This window comes from Parasteatoda tepidariorum, chromosome 6, assembly GCF_982258835.1.
Source record: "Parasteatoda tepidariorum strain Cologne lab strain chromosome 6, Ptep-v5.0, whole genome shotgun sequence".
Lineage (NCBI taxonomy): Eukaryota > Metazoa > Arthropoda > Arachnida > Araneae > Theridiidae > Parasteatoda > Parasteatoda tepidariorum.
This window is the reverse complement of record NC_141760.1, coordinates 17,118,675-17,145,137: the sequence shown is the minus strand read 5'-3', so window position 1 is coordinate 17,145,137 and position 26,463 is coordinate 17,118,675. Positions and strand designations below refer to the sequence as shown.

Here is a 26,463-nt window from a genome sequence, read left to right as displayed (position 1 = left end):
ATTTGTAATAGTAATCAGAAGCAAGCCAATAAACACAGATAATTTTTGTGTGCAATTATTATTTCAGCAGTTAATTAATATTTCTTAAAAATGGAATATGAATAAAAATGAATGCACTGTTTGTAAGCAATGGCAATTTATTTTTACAAAAATGGGCAAAGAGGGGGCATTTATAGGAATAAAATGTCAGGTGGGGCGGGTTGCCCTTCTAAAAATGCTCAAGGAGAACAGTGCAATGGGTTTTAAGGTTAATTAGGGTTACAATGTAACCCTACTTAATTAGATGGAGTTTCCTAATTGTGTATTTGTTCCATTTATTTATTTATTATGGAATATTTTAAAGTGCCGCTATGTTGAACACTAAACATTAAATTATAAATATTCAGTATCCCTGACACTGAGCATTATGGATGATCTTAGTATGCACACTAATATTGCAAACATTATGTTCCATTTTCAGACATTTTCAATACAGTGAAACCAGTATAAGTTGATCATTTGCATTGTACCAATTTACTATTTAACTTAGGTGGTACCTTTTTAAAAGGTGTAACTGTTTTTGAAAATTCATTGCATTATAATGGAGGTCAACTTAATCTGGTGATCAACTTACTAGAGAGGACAAGATACATTTTTTTAAAAATTAATCTGAAATTCATTTTTAGCTTAGATAATTTTATGTGTCTGAAATACATTTATTGATCGACATCTTTATTATTAAATAGAATTGATGTTTTTTCATAATGATTTTTGATTGCAGAAGTTTAAAAAGTTTCATGCTATGATTGCGAATGACCATCAAATCTTGCCTGATTTGTGTAAAACTCTCCATGGTCAGCTGGAGATAATGCTGGAAAATCATAAGTGCCTTAGAGAAATTTTAAATAGATGCACAAATGCTAAATTGGAATTGTCTGGTCACATAAATTTCCGATTAAAGTAAGTTTTAAATTAGTTAAATTTTTTATTTAATATTTGCTATGCTTTCAATTTGATATTGAAGTCATAAATTGGCTTGACATTTTAAGCTACTAAATTATTGTAAGCAAGCAATTTCTTACCAATAAAAAAAATTTGATACGACAAAAACCTAATTAAATCATATTTTGAAGTATATACTTCATATTAGTAGCCATGTACAACTTTCAACCCATAAATTGTTTATTATTATTAAGTATTTTTCTTATTTTAAATATTAATTATAAAAAATTTGTTGCCATTTCATAAAAACTGAAATAATATTGGATCTAAATATGTGTCTGGAGTATAGCATTTTAAAAATATGTTTCTTAAAAAAGAAAAAAAGTATTTCAGTATGAAATTATGTTTTATAATTAGATACTTATATTTATAAAAATGAAAAAAATATTTGAAAATAAGTTTAAAAAAAGTTTAATATTATTATACTTATTATTTAACCTTCTTTATTAAAACTTGTTGTTGATGCGGGTGAACAAAAGGGGGGTAATTTATCCATCAATCTTCATTTCTAATTAGGGTGGACTGTATTATCGCTGGTAAGACCTAAATTTATTAATTTTTCTAAATCTGCTAAATGCTAGCATTGGAATACCACAAGAGAGAGAGAGAGAGCACCACTACAACCTTATGACAGCTTGTTTATTGCTACTCTGACTGGTTACAAAACGTTACTGTAGATGGCGCTGGAGTAAAGATACAACAAAACTATTCATGACAAATTTGATTCTGATTCATAAAAATGATAACAATATAAAGTATAAATCACGAGAAATGTAGATGTAAAGCATTTTCAAAGTATTATTTCACAATTTATTGTGAAAAAAATGTATTAAAGTGAAAATTTTTTAAATTTTTTTTGTCGAACTAGTTCTTTATAAAAGAAATTAAAAGTAAATCCTGCTTTGTTTTTTTTCCTCACTCATAATTGAATCTTAGACTTGGTTATGATGAAAATTGTTGAATATTAAATTTTCAGGCAAGAAGGAGAAGGGATCTCTAATGGATAATTCTAATTATGTATTTTTCGTTGCAAAAAATAGAAATTATAAACAACATGCATTAAAAGTATTAAAAATCTAAATAACTTGTAATTTTTTTTCAATTTTTACAGACTATTTTGAACAATGAAAGGAAATTACTGTATGATTTTATTTTAATGAATAAAAAAATAATAAAAATAACAAAAACATGAAAACCAACAAAACAAATAAAACAAACAAATATAAATTTATGTAAAATTAAAAAAAAAAATAAAATACAAAAGTTTTTCTAAATGATGAAAATTTGCAATTAAAATTACTGTAAATAAGAATTATGAAATAATGTATATGTATTGAATAAGTCAAAATCTAAAATATACATACATGAATGAATGTTTGTTGGGATCAAAATATATACTTTTTAGTCAGTAGCCACAAATTAAGTTAATGTATGTCATTTTGAGAAAGGACATGCATGGGTATTATAATTCTTTAAATTTCAGCTATTTCAACCAAAGAAATTCAACTAAGTCTTTTCTTGTATATAATGTTAAGAATGTAAAAAAAAATCTGCTCTATCTTAGGCTGGGTTACTTAGCATTGCCATGAAATGAGTTTGAGCAATCACATGTAAAAATTTTGAACCGTTTTAGTGTGAGTGGTTTGTCTTGTATTTTAAATATTTGATTTAATTCAATTTAACTTATTTTATCAATAAATCATCAAATTATTAAAATTAAATTCTGATTTCTGTTTTTAAGTAACTTATTATAATTTTTATTGTGTTACATTATACGTTTCTTGCATGAGATATAAATAAATAATAAATAACAATAACCTTTGACCACAATGCTGATGTGAATTATCCTCAGTGGTAGACGGATCATGGATTAGTGCCCTTTGCTGTCAGGCTAACAGTGGGAGATTTTTGTGGTTTCTCTCTCCATGTAATGCAAATGTGGGTTAGTTCCATCAAAAAGTCCTCCATGAAAGCAAATTTCTCATGATACTTGATCCGGGCGTTCCCTTGTCTTCTGAATTAGGTTCCAACTCAAAATTGGATTGACTGTCCAGCGACGGTTATAAAATAATATAAAATAACCTTTTGAGAAATATCTTATTCTCATTTCTTATTTCAATATTCATCTTATATTCGTTGTAAAAAAATAATTATTTATTTTTTATTATATTTTAGATACATTGGCACCTATGAAGATGAAATGTATCGACTACATACAAGAGTGACCCTTCTTGAAAATCATATTCAATCTGTAATGAGTCAAGTAGAAAGTTTCCGTCAGGTACAGATTGCCCCTGAGCGTTATCTTAAGATGTTGGCTGAAGTTTGTAGAAGAAAAACCTTTTCAGCTAGTTTTATGAAGGTAAGTATAGAATTCCATTTTGTTCAATGCAATTGTAATTTAATAAAAATCAGTGATCACAAATTTTACTATGCGATGATATTAAATTTTAGACGGTATTGTTAAGAAGATATTTTTTGTTTCAATAATACAGTGAAACCTTTTGAGTTGGACCACTCTTCTTTCCACAGTAAAATGGTCGTTAATGGCGGTTGGTCGTTCTTAGAAGTTACATCCATTGATTTCACAAATTACTGTCGAAGGTACAAGACTTTTCGCAAACGATTTTAATTTTAGTCAGTGCCGTTTTCTTGGTGTGGAAATGCCACTTTTGTTGGTGTCATGAAAAGACAGATCTATGAATAAAATTTAGCATTTATAAAAATGATACCAATTCATATAATTATGTGTAAAAACAAATTTACCAATTAGGAATGATAAAGCTATTTTAAATAAATGAACAATTATATTTTTTGTTCAAGTTTGCCTTTAATTTTATATCATAAAAATTAGTTAGCTTTAAAAGATGAGAAGAGGTTTGTTTAAGATGCTTGTTGGTGTCTTGTTTAAGTTGTTCACATAAAAATATCTACAATTTTTAAAAATTCTACTTCTAACCTTAGATTTATTTATGTGATTTACAACATCACCATATTTTCCTATTCTATCTTATTCATTATTTCAAATTTAGAAAACAAATTGTTAAAAGGAAAAAAAAACAGCATTTAATCTATTCTGAAATAAAATAAATTTTTAGCACTTTCACATTGAAATTTTTCTAAACAAAGCTGAAGAAATATAAAGATTTTCCTGAAATCTGTCTATTTTTCTGTTGTGTTGAATAAAAATCAGCAGAGAAAATTAAAAAATAATAAATACTTTTCTTAGAATATTCCCATTCCAGAGTTTTTCCATTTTTTTCATAAATTACTGAATTCCATTTTCTTTTTAAAATTTGGTGATTTCTTTATGCGTTTACATTGATAATAATACTAAAATTTATCAAGCTGCAAAATTGAAAAAAAAAAAAAAATCATCTGCTCATGTTCCTAACCAATCTTTCTTTAACTATTAAATGTTTCTCAAAATACATTTGTTTATGTGCAAATGAGTTAATATCAAAGGTAATTAAAGGTTAAAAGAGCAGCGTTATGTTAGTTCGAATAAAAAAAAAAGTTTTTGGTCAAGTCAAAAACATAATTTTAAGCAGTCTCACAAAGTTTAAAATAACACCATATGTGAAAAAAGCTGGTGTTGTTTGAATTATGTTATTACAATAACTGTATTACATGAATTTAAATTCTTTTGTTCAATCTAATAACGAGATATTTTTCTTTTCTAGTGGGCAGAGGATCTATCTTCACAAGCTTCCAAAGTGTATCACAAAGAAATAGATATACGGAAAAGTTTTAGTAGTAGTGAGACTAAAAATATGGTTGATAATTTGTTTCCTGGAATGAGTGATGTTCCTCCTAAATTTGCTGTACGTCATTTATAATTCTTCTTCTTTTTATTGTTTATTATATTATTTTAGATTGCAGTATATAGTTTATCATAAGAATTTGTGCTTCTTAAAGTAGGCTAGCTTTCTGTTTACTTTTTTAATGTTTGGTGTAAACAAATCCGTGTTTTTGTGAGAATAGAATTCTTATTAATTTGTTATAGTGAAAACTAGGGCTGGATGATACCAGAATTTTAATATTGTATTCTCATAAAAGATGGATACTTCATGATATATTACAATATTTTTTTCAGTTTAATCAATTTATACTACTTTTACGGTTAAAAGTATTATATTCTCCAACTGAATTTAAAAAAATTACTAATTATAATTTTAAATGCCATTGAGTGAAATCTATTGAAATGAGATTTAAAAACTGAGTTTAACTCTTAACTCATTAGATTGTTGCTTAATAATTATTGCAATATTGTCTAATTTGATACTTAATTCATCCTATTTGATTACATGATATCATGTTTGATAAATATTGACATTGACGATTATGACACTACTGATATTATCATAATCATTATCTGACAATAATGTCATTGTTATTATTATGCTATACTTTATGCTTATCAAAGACACAATTTTTGCAACTTATTGGAGAAATATATTTTAAAATATGTAATATTTCACAATGTACAAATATATCCAGATACTAGTGAAGAACCAGAGAGAAATAAATTATTAATTGATGCTACAAATATATATAAATACCATTATGTATTAAGTATAATTAGAGTTAATGTGAACAAGTATTAAGTTAACCTTCTCAGAAACATTTAATTTATTGATACAAAACAATTAAAATTATTAATGTCAACAAGTATTAAGTCAACATTCAGAGGAACATTGTATTTACTGATACCAAACAATTCAAATGATTAATGGCAGCAAGAATCAAGTTAACCTTCAGAGAAATATTTAGTTTAATGATACCAAATAATTCAAATGAGTAAATGTTATAAAATATATTTGAGTAAATGTTATAAAAAGTTCACCTGGGTCAAATGAATAATCAGCTGATTAATGACGAAGGCAGGTAATTTTAACCAAATTTCAACTGATGTCCACCTAATCAATAATTATGGATTTAAGGTATAAGAATTTTCTCTTTCTATTATTGAGTACTAAAAATGGATAATATTATTGCAAATTCTATAATGTTTTTTTCTTCAAATTTCAGGTTGAGTGCCCTTCACCATTTGACCAAAACTTGCCTAATATTGGTAAGGAAGATCTAGAGTGGCTGAAAATAAATTTACCAGAGCTTTCTCACTTCTGTGAAGTGATTCCTGTCGATCCCATGCCATACGTCTCTCAAACTGAATCAGACTCTGCTTTCAGTAGCAATGTACCTTTCTCCCGTGTTGCCAGTGACTCCGCAGGTGTTTCAGAGAAGGTTCACGATACGAAAGAACTGCCCATCGACAAACTCGCTGTTCCTTCTGGAGATTTCAGTAGTCTTCCTAGTGAGTATGCCAGCCTACCCAACGAAGTTTTCAGCCTTACTTCGAGTCCTTTCGAAGATCCCATGCTACCGTCTCACATGCAAGAGCAACGCACAAAGCAACTGCAAGTTTCGTTAAAAGGTCCGTATGGGGATCAAACTAATATTGCTGATTCTGATGGTGAGGAATTTGAAACTGTTGATCACTACAGAATGTCCCCTGTGGCAGCTACCTCTCAGTCTGCTTATGGTTTGAGGGCCCGTCCACCAAGTTCATCAGATGTGATAGATGTAAATACTCATCCAAAGCATAGTCCCAGAGTGGTCAAAGCACGCAGTGATGGAGACGCCGTATCTCCCATGCAGGAGCGGTTAAAGTCTCCAGACTCTTTAGCAATATCAACAGACTTTCAGGCTGCTGAGTATTACATTGATGATTCTATGCCGTCCTCCTATACAGAAAGCAATGCAACATCACCTCTTATGCGAGGTAATAGGATGGTGAAATCACATCATGTAGTTGTAGCGGAACTGCAACGACAGGTGGATGAAAAAAGTGGTGCTTTAGTGGTAACTAAGGTATGTGTTTTGCTTTAATTCAATCTTTTTTTAAAATATTTTTTAGTTATTTTCTGTGTATTTTAAGTTTTATCTAATGACCGAGAAGAAATTCTAATTGTTTGGAATTATTATGTCAGTTTTTATCATTCATCAATTAGTAATGTCCCATTGAAATGAGGAACTTGGTTTGGAATTGCAATTTGGCCAAGAAAAATTATTTATCCAAACAGCTCAAAAATATTGATGTAATAATATAAATGCTAAATAATGTTCTAAAATATCTCCAAAACAATTCGAAATACTGCTAATAAACATAATAAATTATTAGAAAATAATAAAAACTTATCATATTATGCAGCCGGAGGATTCTAAAGATTTTAAAGTAATGGATCAAAGTATTAAAGAAAATGTTAAAGTAAATTAGATTGTAAATACAACTGTAATTTAAGTTAGAGAGTAAATGTTAATAATCTTTATATTTTCCATTTACATAAATATTTACTATTAGTATTTACTCCTCCTAATCTTTTTTATAATAAAGTATGCTTATTTTATTTATTTTTTGTGTTTGCATGAATTTGCATGTTCTTTTTTTATCTCTTGTCTGATAAAAAATTGCTTGTTGTTCTTGTGGAAATGTATATTTTTCTTAAGCTTTCCTTGATGCTTTTACCTATTTTGCTTTAAATGAATTGAAATTACTGAAGTAAAGCAGTTTGTAAAGTTTTAATTTTCTAAACACTATTATTTTCTAAATATTATTACTTTTATTTCCCATATTTTGCTAACAAAGTTATTTAATAATTTTGTGCATTAACCCATATCGGACCGCTCATTGAAACAATAATAGGAAAAACGTAAATTTTTAAAACCTTCATTAATACAGGGTACTTAAGCACATGAAATAAAAAAATTTAAAAAAAATTTAATATTTTTAAATATACAGTCTGTCCTATAAATAGGACAACGGTCCAATACAGTACTAAGTGTTACAAAACTTGATTTACCTCAAAAAAAGTTTTTTTTACGAATGAAAATCCAAAAAACAGTCTCGACATAGACCAACATCACACATTTTACATATAGTAATGGGTTTTTTCTTACAAGATTTTAATTGGCACCGTCTTTGGCGACCATCAGGATTTTTAACTAGCACATGTTCTGAATTTAGAAGAAGAAGCTCTTTGTTATTTTTCAGAGAACCTCTTTGCCTAACATTATTTCGTGGGATTGTTTCACCAAGGTAACTTATTGTTATAGATCTGCGAAATGTTAGCAAGTCCTGAGTATCGTCAGGTGAAAATAGTTTGGAAATTTTCCAGGCTGCGATGAGGGCGGTTTCAAAACAATTCACAAAAAGCGACCAGTACCATTTTTTTCCTTGAATAGATGCAAAGTAATTTTCCATATGACTGTCAAATAGGTCAACTCCATTTTTATATTTATTGTATGATGTAATACAAAATGGAACATCGACATCTTTCCTGCCTCCCTTTACACGACGCTGTATTTTTCCGTGTACTTTTGTCTCTTCAAAATTAGTAAGCAACGAAACTACACGGTTGTCGTTCCACCGAACAGCAGCTATTTTGTTCGCTTTATCAAATAAGGCATCGGATGTTCCTCTTTCAGTTTTAGCTAAAGATTTCAATGAAGTTAGAGGGCATTTTGCCATTCGATTGTCTCTAACAGTTCCAGTAGCACAAAATCCTTGTTGTTGCAGACGAACCATCAATCCATGTGAAGTAAAAAAGTTATCCATATATACCTTATGAAACTTAGGAATTTTCACAATAGACAGCAAACTTTCCACTACACGCTGAGAAAGAGGTTCCTTACACTTTTCTTGAGCACCTTGATAAGGAATAACATTGAAAGGATATCCATCATATGAAGTCAACATCCACAACTTATATCCAAATTTTACTGGTTTATTCTTCATAAACATTTTACACCCATGTTTACCGAAATACCTTACCATTCTTTCATCGATGGTTAGATTTTCGGAAAATACTCCAAATTGCTGCAGCGCAACATTGAGTTTTTCTAAAAGTGGACGAATTTTATAATAGCGATCCTCTTTGTTTATGCATGAATTATTATTAAAATGTAAGTATTTTTTTATGTCGCTATATCTTTTCCTGGACATAGCTCTATTTACTAGAGTTGTGCCAGTGTCTGGAGCATTCTCCCAATACATTTTTTCACGTGGTAAAATGTGATATCCACTGTAAAAAAGGATTCCTATAAATTTTTTGAAATCATTTTCATCGACACTGAAAGAATGATCATTTTTCTGAAATGCATAACGATTAGTTTCTGTTACTGTATGTGATATCATACTATCAGCCATCATGTGAAAAAGTTCAAAAGGAGTTTTTCCCGATATCTTGTCCATAATATGTTGATGTTCTTCTGAAGAAAAAGAGCACGGAAAGAGCGAAAATTTTGGTTCACATTTTTCCCATTTAGGTGGTTTAGCTTCAAACTTGATTTCTTCACAGATATTTGACAAAATTTCAATAGTTCCCGCAGAATCTCGAATTTCAGAATCACCACATGTTTCCACTATATTAAAATTTGTTATGGAATCATCTATATCTTCTTCATCACTAACGGCGTCCGGTTCTGGGGGAATAATTATCATTTCAGAATCATCTAAATCCTCATCGGATAAATTATTCATATATTCTAGCGCTTCCTCGGCAGTTCGAAATTTTTTGGCCATTTTACAAAAGCAAAAATGACCAGACACACGCGAACTGCAAAATAAAGACACAACTGAGCTAATGGGAAGATAGGAAAGAACTGAATGAAATTTCACGTATATGTGCAATAGCCTACACAAAAGAACTGGTTTGGTGAGAGGGGACTGGTACAAAAGAATTCCCACCCATTAGTTCCCACCCCCACATTCCCCCCTTTAGTTACTTTTAAAAGATAACAATAAACACTGTCCCATGAATTCAAAGAATGTTCTCTGGAAGCATGGGTGTGTTGTGTAAAAGGGTGGGTATTGAACCGTTGTCATATTTATAGGACAGTTAGAAAACTCGTGTCAAAAACCTCATAAAAAAATTTTTTTCCTAGATATTTTTTGTATTTTGTTTTGCACCAATGATTAATTACAAAAAGAAGATGTTTTTTTAAGAAAAAAAAAAATTTTTTATTATATAATGGCTTTAAATTACGACTTGTTTCTAGGAGTGAATTCAATGTAATTTTTTTAATAAATTAATTTTTTAAATTCAATTTTTTATACATTAATCTCTTATATTAGACAAATTTTTATATCTTGCAATAGTTATTATGTGAATTATAAATGTTTCTTTTACTTTATTTGTAATTAATTCAACTGTCCTATAAATAGGACAGCGGTCCAATATGGGTTAACCCCCAAATTAGGTAAGTTTATTTACTTTTTGTTAATTATTCTTACAGATAAGTGATACCTATCACAATATAATAGAAACCTAGAGTCACATTTTACTTGAATACAGAAATGTGTTATTTTAGATATTCAAGTGTACTAGTTTTCTGTAAAACTTTGATAAGCCTGTCGGTATTATAATTATATGGAAATTCTTTGTAACCGTGTTAATTGTTTTTTGAGTAAATTTGATACAAATCTAGCAAAAGGTCCAAACAATAGTCCTAGGGATGGAAGAGAAGAAATTTATCCGTCTATTGTTTCAAGCGGATAAAACGCAATGTTCCTTCATAGAATCATCGTGGGACATTCTTTCTCGTGACCTTCATTTGAATGTGGCTATGGTGGTTTTTTTGCACCAGCCAGTTCAGTTTTCCTGGGTTTTTAAGCTATTGCTAGTTCCATGGAAATTAGCAAAGTTAGATTTTATTTTTTATTTCGTAACCACCTTTGAGCAGCTGATCCAATTCTGAGTTTAGGATTATCAATGCTCAACTCCATAACCTTGCAATTTTGAACCCAATTCAGATGACAAGGAAACTTCCGTGGAAGACTTTTCAAAGGAACTTACCCATATTTGTGTTACATAAAGAGGAAAACCACAAAAAACTCCTACAATCAAGTCAGATCAACTGAAACTCAGGACAGATAAATTTGATTAATGTATCAACTTCAATTGATTTCAGTTTCACTCTGCCAATGCATGAAAATGTATTCTTCCAGATTTGCCTCAGTCAGCCCTTTAGCTTCCTTGGTTTTCCCTCTTTTGCCTTTATTTTTTCATTTTGGTTTTTGGTTTGGTATTATTTTTTCTATTTTTTATCTATTTTAAATCTATTGCGTTGTGTTTTTATATAAGTATTGTCTTGACAAGGAGAATTGTGTTTAGGGTGCTGTTTTTTTTTTTTTTTTTTTTTTAAATACCAAGTATATTTTTTACTTCAATTTTGTTTAGTTGTTTCAAATATAGAAAGAAAAACGCCAGTTGCTTTGGTATTTTTTTCCTCTTTTTATATTTGTACTATTGATTTTTTGAAACCTTCGACTGTTCATATTTTTTCTATGCACATAATGGGACTTGTCTGTACTAATTCCTAAATTATAGTGTATAGTAATTCCTAAATTGCTCTCAAGTACATGAGGTTTCAATAAGATTAAATGGTATTTAAAAAAGAAAAAATTGACCATAAGGATTATTCTATTTACAATTAAGAATTAACGTAAAGAATCAAACCAAAGATTTTTTTGTCTTGAAGCAACTCCTTTAAAAACACTATTTGCAATTTACAATTATTTGAATACCAAATATTTTATTTACTAGCATCAATAATGCTTTTTGAAATAGAAATTTGCTTGTGGTAAATGTTCAACAATGACACTCTAAAGATGTTTCTGCTCTCGCTAATGGTTTTATCGATGATTAATTGTGTTTTAAAATAATTCTTGTTTTGAGAATTCAGAGTGGAATGTTATCTTTTATTTAAAAATAATTAGATTTGATGGTACCGTATCGTCTTTGAATAAACAATGTACAATTTCTTTGTGAAAGAATTGAAGCTTCCTTTATTTTTTTTAAAACTCTTCCTTCCTTTTTTGTTGATGCTTTTGGATTGTTAGTGCTTGCTTTCAGTTGAATGAATATTTTGTGAATGCTTAGATGATAAAGTGCTTGTAGTTGTAGTAGTAGTAGTAGTAGAAGTAGCAACTGAAAGACATTGCTGCTTTCAGAGTTCACTGGAGAATACCCACTCCAATATACTGAAGCTGCATGCCAAACTATCTGCATTACAGAAATTCATTCAGGAGCTTCATGGCAGTTTTCGGAGTGATTTCTCTAATTTCAAGGCCTCTGTGACGGAAGATTTGTGTGATAAAATGGCTGAGGTTTCTCAAGTTGTTGATCATATTAATACCTATATTGGGAAAGTTGAACAGCAGATGATCTCAGATAAGGTTAGTTTTTAATTTGTTTATCCTGTTTATTTTAAGTACAGGTTTGTCTAAAAATTTAAGACCAAAATGTAAAAAATTATGCAATCTGTTTTGGTAGTTTGTGAAATTTTATTGTCCTTTTAAACTTAGTAACTGAACTTTTTGACATATTAAATACATTTAAGAAAATCAGCTTTAGAATGTTTAGAAAAATCAGGGAGTTGTTAGCAAAATTTCTTTTTCTCTTGTTTTTTTGTCTATCATACAACATAATTCTCTCATTATCTATTATGTAACCAAAATTCTATATTATTAAATTCTATTCTATATTCTCAAAAATTCAAAAGCATGCTTAAAAAAAATATAAATAAGCAAATTTACTCTGACAAAATTCATTACATTTTATGTTTTATTGAAGTGTTATTTTCTTTATATATTATCTACAAAACTGAAGTATTATAAATTTAAATTTATGTGAAAATTACCTTTTAGTCCTCTGTGGCTAAAATTCTGGTTAGCTTGTATACCATTTATGTTTTAGAGAGATTCTCTGTATTTTTTTTTTTTATGTGTATGAATATTTTATGTATTGTGTGTATATTTTAAATTATATATATTTAGTTTATTTTATTTGTGGTGCAATTTTTTGCATTTTTTTTATAAAGTTCATTTATTATTAAATTTTTTTTATTATGGAAATAATTTATTTTCAGGACACTGCAATATCTGAAATGAAGCAAGAGTTTTCCTCAATTGAAAGCTCATACTTAAGAAAACTTGAAGTTGAAAATCAGAAGCTGAGTGATGCTGAAAATCAAATAGTTTATTATGAAGATCATTTAAAAGGCTTACGTCACAGTTACGAGGAAACAAAACATGAAAAAGAAATGGTAATTAGTTTTGTATTTTTTCATAATATAAGTTGGTTGGGTCATATGTAGTATAAGTCAGAAACTTTTTTTTGTATATATAAGAACAAAAGTGTATAAAACGCTTCATTTTATTTCATCTAATCTTCATTGTGATTCTAAAAATTTACTGTTTATATATTTATAACTTTTTAACTGTAGATTACTTAATCTTTTCGTATTTTGTTGGTGTAAATGTTGGTGGTTGAGTACTATGCTACTGTAGATGAGATAGAATTAGCCGACCCTGGATCAAGCTTGTTTGTTGAAGAAAGGTTTTGGGCTCGGGCAGGCTTGGATCTTATGATAAAATTTTCAAAAACTTTATGACTACTTTACGTTAGGTTCTGTTATGAGGTATACAAATGTGAAATTTATAAGTTATAAAAAATGAGAGATCTGCAACTTCTGTTCTGTGCTTTCGTTTTGTGAGGCTTAAGATTAAGATGTTTAGATTTTTAAAAAATTTTAAATTTTTGTTTTATTTTATTATATTGTCATTTATTATACTGTCATTATTTTATTATACTGTCATCCATTGAGGGATGGCGAGCGTTTCCCTCAAGTATATCTTAGTTTTTGTCTGTAAAAGTACGCTAATGTAGCATCATTTGCTAATTCTTTAGAATTTTACGTGATACTGTAACTAGAAGAAATGCATAAAGTGACTCTGATGTCATTTGCTAAGTTTTTCGTACTGTTGTGAATAGAAGAAACGCTGATTTTGTATTATGTACTTTGATGGTACGTGTGGATTAAGTTTGAAGGTATTAAACTTTGATTCTTAAAATTTTTTAAAGTTGCCTGTATTTTGAATTTCTTGGAGCAATAGAGCTACACTTATGGGTTATTGGCAGTGATTTGGTATTCATTCTTAATGATGATCCAAAGATAATTCTGGAGCATGCACATTCTATACTACCACAGTTTAGAATGAAGGGCAGATGGGCATGGTAATCAGTTGACGTTTACGCCATTCTCCCCAATCGCCTAACTGTACTTGGACTTTAACAGCTCTAAATCACAACATTTCAAGCATTTGACCCTGAACAGAAAATTTTTCTGATTACATTTCTGAATGCAAAACAGTTATAAAACATTGCTTCTAAACACATATAATGCATTAAAAATTTTCAGTATTTATATAATTTTTAATTTATATAATTTTTAATTTATGTAATTTTGTAATTTTTTCCTATTCTACCTTAGCTTGAGTCTGAACTTCAGGAAAAGAAAGAGCTAATTCAACGCATGATGTTAGAACATGAAGTTGAGTTTGATTCTTTCAAAAATTCTGTAAAAGAACAACTCCAAAGTCAGGAATTGGAAATAAATCAATTGAAACAGGTACAAACTATACATTCTATTTAAATTGAGTTAGGTACAAACATGCAAGGTATTTATTATTGAAAAAAATATTGTTTTTGAATAAATTTAATTTTGGTAAAAATGTAACTTCAAAAATAAAAGGATTCACTGATTTATATATTTTTTTCTTTATGTAGAGTCTTTCTCAGGCCATTTTGGAAGTGACTAAACTGGAAGGTGAAAAGACTGTTATTGAGAAAGAATCACAAGAACGTCATAATATCGTATCATCTATGCAAGATCAACATGATAAATTGAAAGAAGAATTTCACAGGTTTTTATCAAATTCTTTTTGTTTAACTTCATTATAGGGTGTAAGTCACTGTATGAGTGTAAAATTTTTGAAAAATTGTTCAGCAAGATACTGGAATAAATCAAAATTGTGAAGGAAATATTTTCTTTTGCAACTTAAGAACCATAGTAAATAAATTTTTTAAAAGAGATACCAAACAGCATAGTTTTTTTTTTTTTTTTTTGGAAAGTGCTTGGCTAAACCAGTAGCACTTGTGATTTTAATTAGGAATAAAACAATTTCTTTAATTATACAGACTGCACCTTTTAATTCAAATATGGATACTGCTCAATTTGAACCAATATTAGTTCCTCTAAAATGTCCTATTGGGTTAATTTTAAATTTTTATTAATAATTCAGATGCTTGCCCAATTTTTTGGTTAAGTCGAAATTCCTTAAAAGTTTTGCTACATTATTTACATTTAAACATTTTGAAACAAACAAGGAAAAAATTTTCAAAATCATTAACTGACCTAGCAACCAATTTACACTAGTTTTGAAGACAGACATCTTCTGATGTCACAGGCCTGAAAATTGGTTTGCCACCATTTCTGAAGTTAAAGGTTTATTTAGCAAGGATAAGGGAAAAATGACCATGTGATACCAAAGAGCCAATCATCATGTGCATGAATACCAACCTGCTTCGGAGTTTTCTTCGTCCGATAATGCTTACCGGTAAGCAGTGTAGGAGAGTTAGAGGTAAAAAAAAAATCAGGTTTTGCTTTCTCTTATGCCAGATATCAGGCATAAAGCCTGATGTCAAGCTTTTCATGTGAAAGGGCAGTTACTTTTAAAAAATGCCAAGCATTTAGGAATTTGAATATTTTTGTCTCTTACTAAATGTATTTCCTTTACAATAATATTATTTATCCATCAATATTATTAAACCATGCCTAGCAATATTCTACTGCTGAGTTTTGTCATGATAATGTTTGATGGTACAAATGTTATAACACAGTTTAGAACAGAATGAATAGAAATGTTTAACGCAGTTTAGTTTGTTACGTATGCAGTAGTTACCTGATAAATGAATAAAAGATATTTTTCTTTTTAGGTTGCAAGTAGAAAACCGCAGTGTAAAAAGTCTGCAGGAATTTGAAAAGAAACTAGATGATGCTCTTAAAGAAAAAAATATTTATATACAGGTAATTTAATTAGTTTTTTTTATCTATTTATTAACCCTTTCGAGCCGACTGTCACATATATGTGACAGCAAGAAACGCGCTCACTTCCCGACCGACACACCCGCGTGTCAGAGAGTTTTCTTGTTCACCCCCGACCGTCACTTATTTGTGCCAGCGTTTCGGAACGTTTTAAAAAATGAAATTTCTTCCAAAAGATGGCATTGTATGTCCATATGGTTTCAGATACATGTAGATTTGACCTTCTACTCAAGATGAAAGTACAGTCACGTGGTTTTTAGGGGAAGGAGTGGAGGGGGGAATGTTTTATGAGGGCTCTTTAAATTAGCACGTGATATTTATTTACAGTAAGTAAGGGAGTTTTTTTTTTCTCTCGCTACTTTCGATTTTCGGATTAGTTTTTAGTGGATAATTAGATCTTGCAGGCTTGATTTTTTTTTCTTTTTACCGTTAGAATGTCGAAGCGTCGAAAAATTTTGACTGAGCTGGAAATAGAGGAAATTATGCAAAATATTTCAGATATTGATTCTGAAACAGATTCGGATAGTAGTGATAGTGACACTATAATGAAAATAAAATGTGTAAAATATACATTTAAACAAGAAATAACTTAAGTAAATAAAGTATCCATAGAAATATATATAAAGCATATGTCACATAAATACTCTACAGAACAATATTAAACAACGCCCTGATATTTCGGTAATTTCATGGAATTAGGCTTAACATCGAAAAACCCTCCGGCCCTGGGGAGACACAAGCTAGAGAGACTGCCGGCCTCAGCGGTAAGCGCGCTTTCGCGCTTTGCGTCGCGAAAGGGTTAAGGAATTAAAGAGAAATACAATTTTAACCATAATGTCTGGTACTTGAAGAGAGACTAAAAAATTTGTGCCATCAAAAATAGAGTATTTTAATCAAGATAAAATATTGTTAAAAATTTAGTCAAACTAATAGTAACTTCAAAGGCTGTACAACACAGTTACTTAAAAAGTAATTCAATATTTTTACCTCTTCAGTTTATTTAGCGTTTTGCAGAAACTCTTTTGTTTCATCATCTTTCTTTTTTAATATATTTCTTAATGCTATAATCTCTTAATATTTTGTTTATTTTCAATCACTACACACTTCAAGATTATTGTCTTCAGAAACTGCATCCTCACAAATATTAATTTCTTTTGAATTTTTTGAATTAGCAAATCTTTTGAATCTTAAGAATGGCTAATTTCATCTATTCTCACATCTATTTCTTAAGGAATGAATATTTCAGGCAATTTTTCAATAAATCTCTATTTTATTATAGCTACTGAAAATGTTTCTCAAAATTATTGAAGAAAAGTCTTTAAAGACTTCAAGCAAGTATTTTGAATGCTTCAAAAATAAGGAGGGAAAAAAAAACATTTTTGGTAATAAAACAATATTTTATGAAATCAAGAATCATCAAGAGATTTGTTATTAAAGCTTGTGACATTGAGACTAGACTTTATCTCACAATGCTAGAGTTAGTAGAAATTTTATATTCGACAAGTGTATAAACACTTAATATTTAAGCGAATTTTTGTGTTATAAATGTACAAGAATGATAAATATATTTAAGAAACATATGTTTAGGACTTTCTACTTTTTTTCATTTTGTCTATTCATGATCTAGATTTTTTAGACAAGCTTTCAATTATCTAGGATGGGATTATTCGGGATGCTCCCTCTTAAGAAAAGCAGTCTGGAAATGTGTAAAAATACCATTTTCCTCTCAATCCCTCCAGGTGTTACTCATTCCAAATGTATTGTAATAACTATTGTAAACCTAACAGGGTTGGCATGGTTTAGGAGACTATGGCTTATACTATGGTGTGAACCATCCTGTCTAAAATTCTTTTAGTCATCTTATCATATCATATAACACTTTTATTCGTATAATGCTTAAGTGTAAGAAAGATAACATAGAACTAAGATTTCATTATGAATCAAATTTAAATTTATAAGATGTTTTTTATATATGTTAATAATTAAGAAATTCGAAAAACAGGCCGGTTTTTTAGAGGGCTGTAAAAATTTTATTACAGCAATAATTTAGTATATTAAGTACAGTAGGGAACCGATTATCCGGAACGATCGGGACCATCGCTATTCCGGATAACTGATTTTTCCGGTTTTCTGAATCGCTACAAAAAGCCGTTTTTTTAAATTGTTAAACCCAACTAAAAAAAAAAAATTAGGAAATAATCTTAAAAAGAAGAAAAAACGATGAAGTAATACTGTAATGATTATTTCTAAAATGATGGTAGGGTAAACATCTTTCAAAAAAGAAAGAAAAATCCTAAAATCTTATGAGGAAAAAAAATTTTTTTTTAAAAAAATGGCACGAAAATTTAAAGAATTTTGTTCCGGTTTTTTGGTTTTCCGGTTTTCTGATTTCCGGATAACGGGTTCTGTACTATATCTATTACTCTTTCCTATTACCACAATACAATACCAGTGATACCTATTCAGCATCAGTAGTGCCAATAATAGTTAATCCTTTTTTTTACAGCCCCAGTAGCATAAATAGAATAGTATGTGTAAATGTTATATCAAATATGCATCAATTAAAAATAAAGAGATCTCAATCTAAACTTGAAATTTCATAAGAAAAAAAAAAGGTGAAATATTCAAGCTAAAGAATAAAGCTCTAACTTTGTTGTTGTTAGAAGTAAAATTTTGATTTTATGCATGGTGTTATGTGTTTATTGTTTCATCTAAGTGTATCAAAGTATTTCATAAGAGTATTCATTACTGTTATTGATTGATATTTCATTACCACACCTCTTTTCATAGCTGTTTGTCTTGCCAGCTGAGAGATCTTGTCATACTTCCCAATTTCACCAATAACTCGAGATGTTTTGCCATCGTGTAATAGTATTTAGTGAAATAATTGTTATTCTAATTCATTTTAAACATTTACTATTAAGTAAATAACTTTTCAATATAAAGTAGGAAAAAAAAAATCTGTTTTTAAAGGGATAATATCTGTAAATAAAAAAAATAAAAAACTTAGAACTTTTATTTAGACCAATATATTGGAATTGATTATTCAGTTCTCAGGTTTAAGAAAAGCATTCTATAGAATGGAAAATAATAGTATTCTTTATTAGTTATAATGAAAGGGTCACAGTATTAAGGGGTTGTTCTTTTACGAACACCTTAACACACCGGCTGATAAGTTTCTGGTCTGATATAGAGATGGTGCCCTAAATGTAGAATTAGTATTTTGTTTAGCAAGTCCTAACCTTCAAATAAAAGGTGTTAAAATTTTATAATGATCTGTAGATTGGTTTTAAAGATACAGTGATATTAATCTTTGGCCTCAAAATAGGCGTTTGTTTCGACAATCACTTCCTCATTCGTGCTGAATCTCTTACCCGTGAACATTTTTTTCAAGTCTGCAAACAAGAAGAAGTCACTAGGAGCCGAATCTGGTGAATAGGGTGGGTGCGGGTGAATGGGGGTGTCTGACACAATGTCAAACAGCTCTCGGAATCATCAATTCGTTGTTGTTTTGGTCAACTGTTAAGTATAAGTGGCACCCACTTCGAAAACAGCTTTCTCATAAACAAATGTTCTTGCAAAATAAAACCTACACGCTCTTTTGATATATTTAGAGTATCGGCTATGTCATGCAACTTCACTTTGTGGTTTTCTATAACAATTTTGTGGACTTTAATTATGTTTTCCGGATTAACATCATCTTTAGGGCGTCCAGAGCGTGGCACATCTTCAACATTTGTACAATTACGTTTAAAATCAGCAATCCAGTCAATAATGATCGATTTTCCTGCTGAAGAACCCAGATAACACTTATCGAGCCAAGCTTTAGTTTCTACCGAGTTTTTCCCCATTAAATAACAATGTTTAATAAGAACACGAAATTCTTTTTTATCCATTGCTTCAATAATATAAATTGGTGTTCGATTAAAATCACTGTAACTTTAAAATCAATCTACAGATCGTTATAAAATTTTGACACCTTTTTATTTGAAGGTTAGGACTTGCTAAACAAAATACTAATTCTGCATTTAGGGCACCACCTGTATGTCAGACCGGAAACTTATCAGCCGATGTGTTAGTATAGCAACCCTTCCATTACTGTTATTTTCAAATTTAATACTTTTCCATTTTTATTAATCAAAATTGATTGCAAATAAATGATTATATTAGGAGCTGGAAAATGCTAAAGAGGAGCTACAAAAATGTAAAGATGAGATGGAGAAGATGAAAACAAATGAATTGAAGGATTTAGAGGAGAAATTGAGCGTCAAACATAAAAATGATTTAGACTCTCTCCGATCTCGCTTTAAATTAGCAGTTAGCATGACCTCTCTGGAAAAACTTCCATCTTCAAATTCTCCTGATTTTGGTGATGCAGAGGTAAACCATATAAAATGTTCTAGTTTATTGATACTTTTTAGTAATTGACTTCCAAATGTTTATTGTATATTGCTCATTTGATATATTTTTAGTATTAATCATTAGAATTTTAACTGAGTGCCCTAGCACCCCATTTTTATGAGTGCTAAAAATAGGTTAGTGAAAGATGTACTTTGTTGTCACTTGCCTGAAATATGTGTCATTCAATCTGCACCATTGTGACATACCTGATGCCTTGCCATGGCAGGCAAAAATAACCATTTTACATTGCGAACTAATCACCATATCCCTGAATTCCAGCTTGACTTAAGGTTTTCTTTACCTGACAACAATTGCCTAAAAGCTGCTTAGTAGATTCAGGGATGAAAAAACAGGTGTTTTTAATTTTGTGACATCATAAGCCTGGTGTCAGGTGTCATGTAATAGGGGAGTGGAAGTTTAAGTTCTGAGAATTTATCAATTTATTAGCTATTTTTAAAAATACTGAAATATTTATTTTTATACTAATGGAATGGTAAAAAGCATTTTTAATATGTAACAATAAACACTTTCACAATTTTATCATACAATAAACTTATACTTGCACAAAAATGTTCTAAGTCTGCTCCTTTTTGGCATCAAAATTGAATTATTTAAAAATATTTTAGGATTTAGGAAACCATTTCAGGATGCTTAAAATTACTTCCTGAATTCTTTATACAATTATAATTTTTACAAAAGCTTTTATTTTAAATTTTTTTTAGACTTAAGTTGTTATGTGAACTTGAAAAATTCCTTCTTTTGGGCGATGCTAAATTCACATTCATTAATACAAAAACCTTTATCATGTTCTCAAAATTTATTTAATATTTTGTCTCATAAAGAGCTGTTTAAATATTACAAGAAAATCTCACAAGGGGTTAGTTCAGATTGTTTAATTTTGATGATGTGGGGAAATCTGGGGGATCTTAACTATACTTAAAGAAATTAAATTCTAATTCATTGTCGAAAATCTCTAGTAAATGACAAAAATTAAACATTTAAAAAATTTTAGTTTGAGGGAAAGAAACTATACAAAAGATACTTCATGTGTATACTTATCTTCTGAGATCTAAAATTTCTCTAAGCTTCTTCTAGTACGAAATATTTTTTAAGATTATAATATTTAATAGTGATCTTAGAACCCTATTGATTGTTGTGTTAAAAATCACTTGGAAAAAAATTTATTTGTTACTAGATATTATATTTGTTATACTATTTATTATAGTGTATACTATACTTCATATTGTTAATTTAAAGCCAGAAACTGAAACTAATGGTAAGTTAAACTTCCAATTAATAAATCCCCCCCCCCCAGTTCTGCCAGATTCGAATTTCTGCAAATTGTCCGTAGTTGAGACTATTAAGCAGTCTACATATATTTTTTTAAACTGTTTTACTTAAGGTATAATTTCAGGTTGGTTTTTTATGTAATGGGTTTAATAATAATAAGAAAAAACTATTTTAGATATATTATACCTTTCGCAAGTTTTTACTGATTTACTTTACAATCAGGATTGTTTTTGAAATAGGGTGCAAAAGTACTAAAATTTTATATTTGATTATTCAAATCCAAATAAAAGGAAGTTTTTATTTTTATAACTAAATTTTTTTTGTTTAGTATAATAAGGTGTCGTGAAGATGTTTAAGTAAATTGTGACTTGTGTTGTTTGTCATCCAATCTCCTTTCATTCTTAATCAGTGTTTCTATTGTTTCTTTTAGCATTCTGTTTATCATGCTGTAACTTCAAAAATTCTGTGTTCTTCTAATATGTTTCTTTAAAATACTTAAGAGTTTTTTTTTTTTTTTTTGCATGACAAGGAATAAATAAAAACTAGAATTAGTTTAGATCTTGAGTTTCCTTTAAGGAAAAAATCAAGTATTGCATTATTTATTTTGCTCTTGGTGATCCAAAATTCGATTTTTAGGTTTTGGCAACAAAGCTAATGAACTCTGGTAAAAGCCTCATAATTTAAAAAAGATGCAATAAGGAAGAGCTTAAAATAAATACGGTTTAAAAAAATTTCAGAAATACATTTTCCATCACTGAATAGAAAGTAACAATAAACATAAACTTAGATAAATTGAAAATGATGATAAATTGAAAATAAATTTTATACTAATTTAGAAAATACATGTATAACCTATTTTTCAATAACAATTATAATTAGATGAAGTGAAGTAACAATTTCCAATAATTTAAAAACAAATATGAATAAGTATTGCAAATATATTTTGGAGTGGCAACTAATGTTGATGGTTAATGTTGGTTTAGTTTTAAGTTAAATATTAAACATATTTTAGAAGCTAATTTTAAAAAGTTTCAAAACTGTTTTTTTTATAAATTTAAATTTTGAAAATTTGTTTTGTATTTCCCTTTAGATATTTTTTGAAACATAGAAAATAGTAAAATTATAATGTGACATTATAACTGTATTAAATTAGTAGAGTATTAGGAATAATAATTAATCTGCATTCACAATGAAGGTCTCCTTATTGCTCATGCTCAGAAATATGTGAAAAAAATTTAGTGACAATATTACATACCTGATATATGATCTGTAGAATTTTGAATAATTAAAACGTGCAAAATTAGCAAAAAGCTAGTTTTGAACCCCCCAAAAAAGTAATCTCGCGCAAAATTTATAGTTCTGTCACAGTTTCCCAAAAATTTTGGTCCTGTCTCAAATGCTATTCTTATAATGTTAATAATACCAATTTAGATCGTTTGTAAAATTAGCAGATGCTTGCTTCTGTCGTTCAGAAATTCCATTTTAAAAAAAATTAAGTTTTTTCGTTAGGAAAAGAAAAACAGTAGCGCATGATGCTAAAGAAAAAGAAGAAAAAAATAGGAATGTGTCATAGTTTGGAGAAAATGTCTAAAGTAGATACTATATTAAGCAGAATCATCTGTTATTTTTTTTCTAAGTTGTTGCTATGAAGACTTTCTTTATCATCTGCAATTGTGATGTAATAATTGTAATATTGAACGGAAATAGTTGCAGGAAATTGAAGTCCCAGTATTTCTTTTGTTAATTTTTATGTCGAATTCAATTTTCCAAGGCATTATTTGCTTTGAAATTATTGTAATATGAGGCTATAATTAGAACAAATTTGTTTTAGTCTCTTGAATGCTTAGAGGAATTACAAAAAATCATAGCTGAAAGTCGAGAAAAATGGGAATCTGTTAAATTAAACATAGCCAAAGAGGAACACGCCAAAGAACTTAATGCCTTGAAAGAATCTTTTGAAGAGTCTCAACTTAAACATGAAGAAGAGAAGGTGCAGATTATTGCTGCAATGCGATCAAAACACGAGAATGCTTTAGAAAAACTCAAATCACGTATAACTGCAGAAAACCAGGTATTTTCAATTTAACTAAATACATTTAACTTTTTTTCCAGCAATTTGAGTGTTTTGTACTCTAAAATAAAATCTAAACTATCTATAGTAAAAATTTAGACTTGAAATAATTAATTGAAGTTCAATGTATTTAAAAAAAAGATCTGTTTATAAATAAAAATAACATTTTTTTACTAAAAATTCAAATTTTTCTTGCAAAAGATTTCATTAGGAATACTGCTGCATGAAAACTGTTATAAAACACATCCTTATTCTGCTTCTTTATCCTTACTCATTTATATACTTTATCTGCTGTGTAGTTGTGCTCTTCTTTGTAATCAAACGCTGTTTAGTTGGTTTTTGTTAATTTTAATCCATGTAAAATGCTGCAAAGAGAATGATAGACTTCATTAAGTGAATTATTGAGTATAAAGATAGTTAATAATTAAATCATATCTAGTTTTAACGTATTCAACAATTAAAAATTTTTTAGGCATTATTAAGTTAAATTTAATTCTGCTAGAACTGGGTTTTAGGTTTCAAAATTTTTTTCTTCCAGATATTTATTGAGGCTGTTTCAAAATTTGATGGAAAGGTTGCAACATTAGTATTTGTTATTGTGATTGTGTATTGTCAGGATATCAAGCTTAATTTTTTAAAAATTTTTTTGACATTTAAATAATAAAATTTTGTTAAATATGAAAAAGGGTTCAATACGATATCTATAAATATAAATTTTGGAAAACAAGTTGATAACAAATTCAACAAATCATCTATTAGGAAAATTAAAGTATGAATGCAAATAAAAACTAGTAATATATGTAAATTTTTTTTCTTAATTTAAACTTGAACAAGTGTGCCCAAATCTTTTTTCAGATCTTAAAGTAGAATTTTTATGTAAAGCTGATCAAAGGAATTTTTAAAAAGCTGATGAGTGAGTTCAAATATGAGAGTTGTAAATAAAGTAAAGACAGCATGGATTGAAGGTGTAAAATTGTAATTCATAACTTTGATATAATCGCCAAAGTTTTATTCTGTTGGTAAAATATAGGTCATTGTTAGTTACGACTGAGTGCACTACTGCTTCAAGCTGATGCCAAGCTAGAAAATTAAACTATGCTATGCACAAATTGCTTTTACTTACTGTAGATACATCTTATACAGCAACATATACTTTCCATAATGATTATGATATTCTTTATTGCATTCAAATGCATTTTGAAAATTAACAATCTCGATTCAATTTATGGCAGCTGATATCAAGATTTAGAGTAATAGAAAATCGACAACAGCATGATCTTATCCCCAATCTTCTATGACTATATGGATTATGTCGACTCTACTTTATTTACAATACTCATATTTGTAGTATATTTTGAAGTTTTCCTAATAAATCCTTATTTTAAATTTTCTGATAAAGTTAAAAACCAGATTACTGTTCTTCCAATGTGTGACTTTTTGAAAATAATGAACTATTTTTTAAATTTGTTAATGATACATCTTTTATTCGTTAAACATGCAGAATTATTGTGTTAATTTCTTTAAATATTGTGTTTTGTTGTTGTTACATGAACTTTTTTATTAAATTGATGTGTGCCTTATTTCAGGTATCATTTAATGAAGCAATTAACAGTTTAGCCAAGGAGAAGGATGCAATTATTGAAAATTTGCGCTCCTCTATATCAGTATTGGAAGCTAAACAAATTGCGCTCAAAAGTATGTTGAAGAAAAAGTTTATTTTTCAATCATAATATTTAATAAAAGCGTATTGCTTTCATCTCAGTTACGTTGGATTATTCAGAGTAATTCCGGTTATAATTAAAGATAGTGATCTAAAGCACAACTTAATAAGTGAGCAATGAGTAAATCAATAAAATGATTGCAGCAAATGAAATTATGTGTTATGTTCTTATAAATTTTAGTTTTGCTCTTAACTTTACTAGATTTTTGAAGGGAAAAAATTATTATGTGTTTTTCTAATCTTATTTAGAATAAAAAAACTTTTTTTTACGCTTTCTGAATTTAATGACTATATTAAAAATGTATTTGATAATTTTGAATGTTATATGATAATTAATTCTTTTAGCTTTATTATAATTTTCCATTTGTTTCGATTTTTAAAAACAAAAGAACTAATAAATTTTTATGGATGCGTATTGTTGTATAAAATTAAGTTTTTTTCTTCAAAGTTCACAAAGTATGTTTAAGCAACAAATCTTTGACGAATATGGCTAAAGTTAAGTTGGCAGACTGATGCAATGATGATGAAGAACTAATTCATTAAAAGAGATTTATTTTGTACTAAAAGGACTTTTCTTTTAACCATGATTCTCTGTCGCTTTTAAATCTCTCAACAACAAAAAAAATTTTTAATGAATTTTTTTTATTACCAATTATTATTTTTTTTGTTGCAATATGTGAAGATAATCCAGAGTACAAAAGGGGAATGAAAAAAATAAGCTGTAGTTGTGAATGATGCCGAAAGACTAATGCGAGAATACAATAATATTTTCTGAAAAAAATGAAAATAAACAATATATTTATGCTAAACATAGTCAAACATACTAATTTCATTTTCAGAAAGAAGAAAAAAATGTTGAATTTTTAGATTTTATGTAAAGTTTTCATTGTGGTTCTGTTGTAAAAGTGATGTATTATTGGGAAAAAAAAAGAATATAAATTTTAAATTTTTCAATAAGTGTTCCAACTTCAAGGCGAGTGAGGATCGTTTTGTATCTTGATGAAGATCACAAGTGAAATTTTGCACAACCAGTATTTTTGTTGTTTGGAAC

The 26,463-nt window shown here is 28.7% G+C and overlaps 1 protein-coding gene across 2 annotated transcripts in view; it reads left to right on the top strand.

Annotated features, from left to right (window-relative positions):
* Positions 1–26,463, top strand: part of Atg17 (autophagy-related 17) — a 56,038-nt gene that overhangs the window by 15,957 nt on the left and 13,618 nt on the right. For both annotated transcript variants that reach the window (XM_043049133.3, XM_043049131.3), the window contains 12 exons: positions 761–939; positions 3,157–3,343; positions 4,665–4,805; positions 6,013–6,855; positions 11,996–12,220; positions 12,913–13,089; positions 14,317–14,454; positions 14,613–14,749; positions 15,822–15,912; positions 20,101–20,310; positions 23,453–23,692; positions 25,279–25,387. In XM_043049133.3, coding sequence (XP_042905067.2) covers positions 761–939; positions 3,157–3,343; positions 4,665–4,805; positions 6,013–6,855; positions 11,996–12,220; positions 12,913–13,089; positions 14,317–14,454; positions 14,613–14,749; positions 15,822–15,912; positions 20,101–20,310; positions 23,453–23,692; positions 25,279–25,387 — 2,677 coding nt within the window. The remainder of the gene's footprint in view (positions 1–760; positions 940–3,156; positions 3,344–4,664; positions 4,806–6,012; positions 6,856–11,995; positions 12,221–12,912; positions 13,090–14,316; positions 14,455–14,612; positions 14,750–15,821; positions 15,913–20,100; positions 20,311–23,452; positions 23,693–25,278; positions 25,388–26,463) is intronic.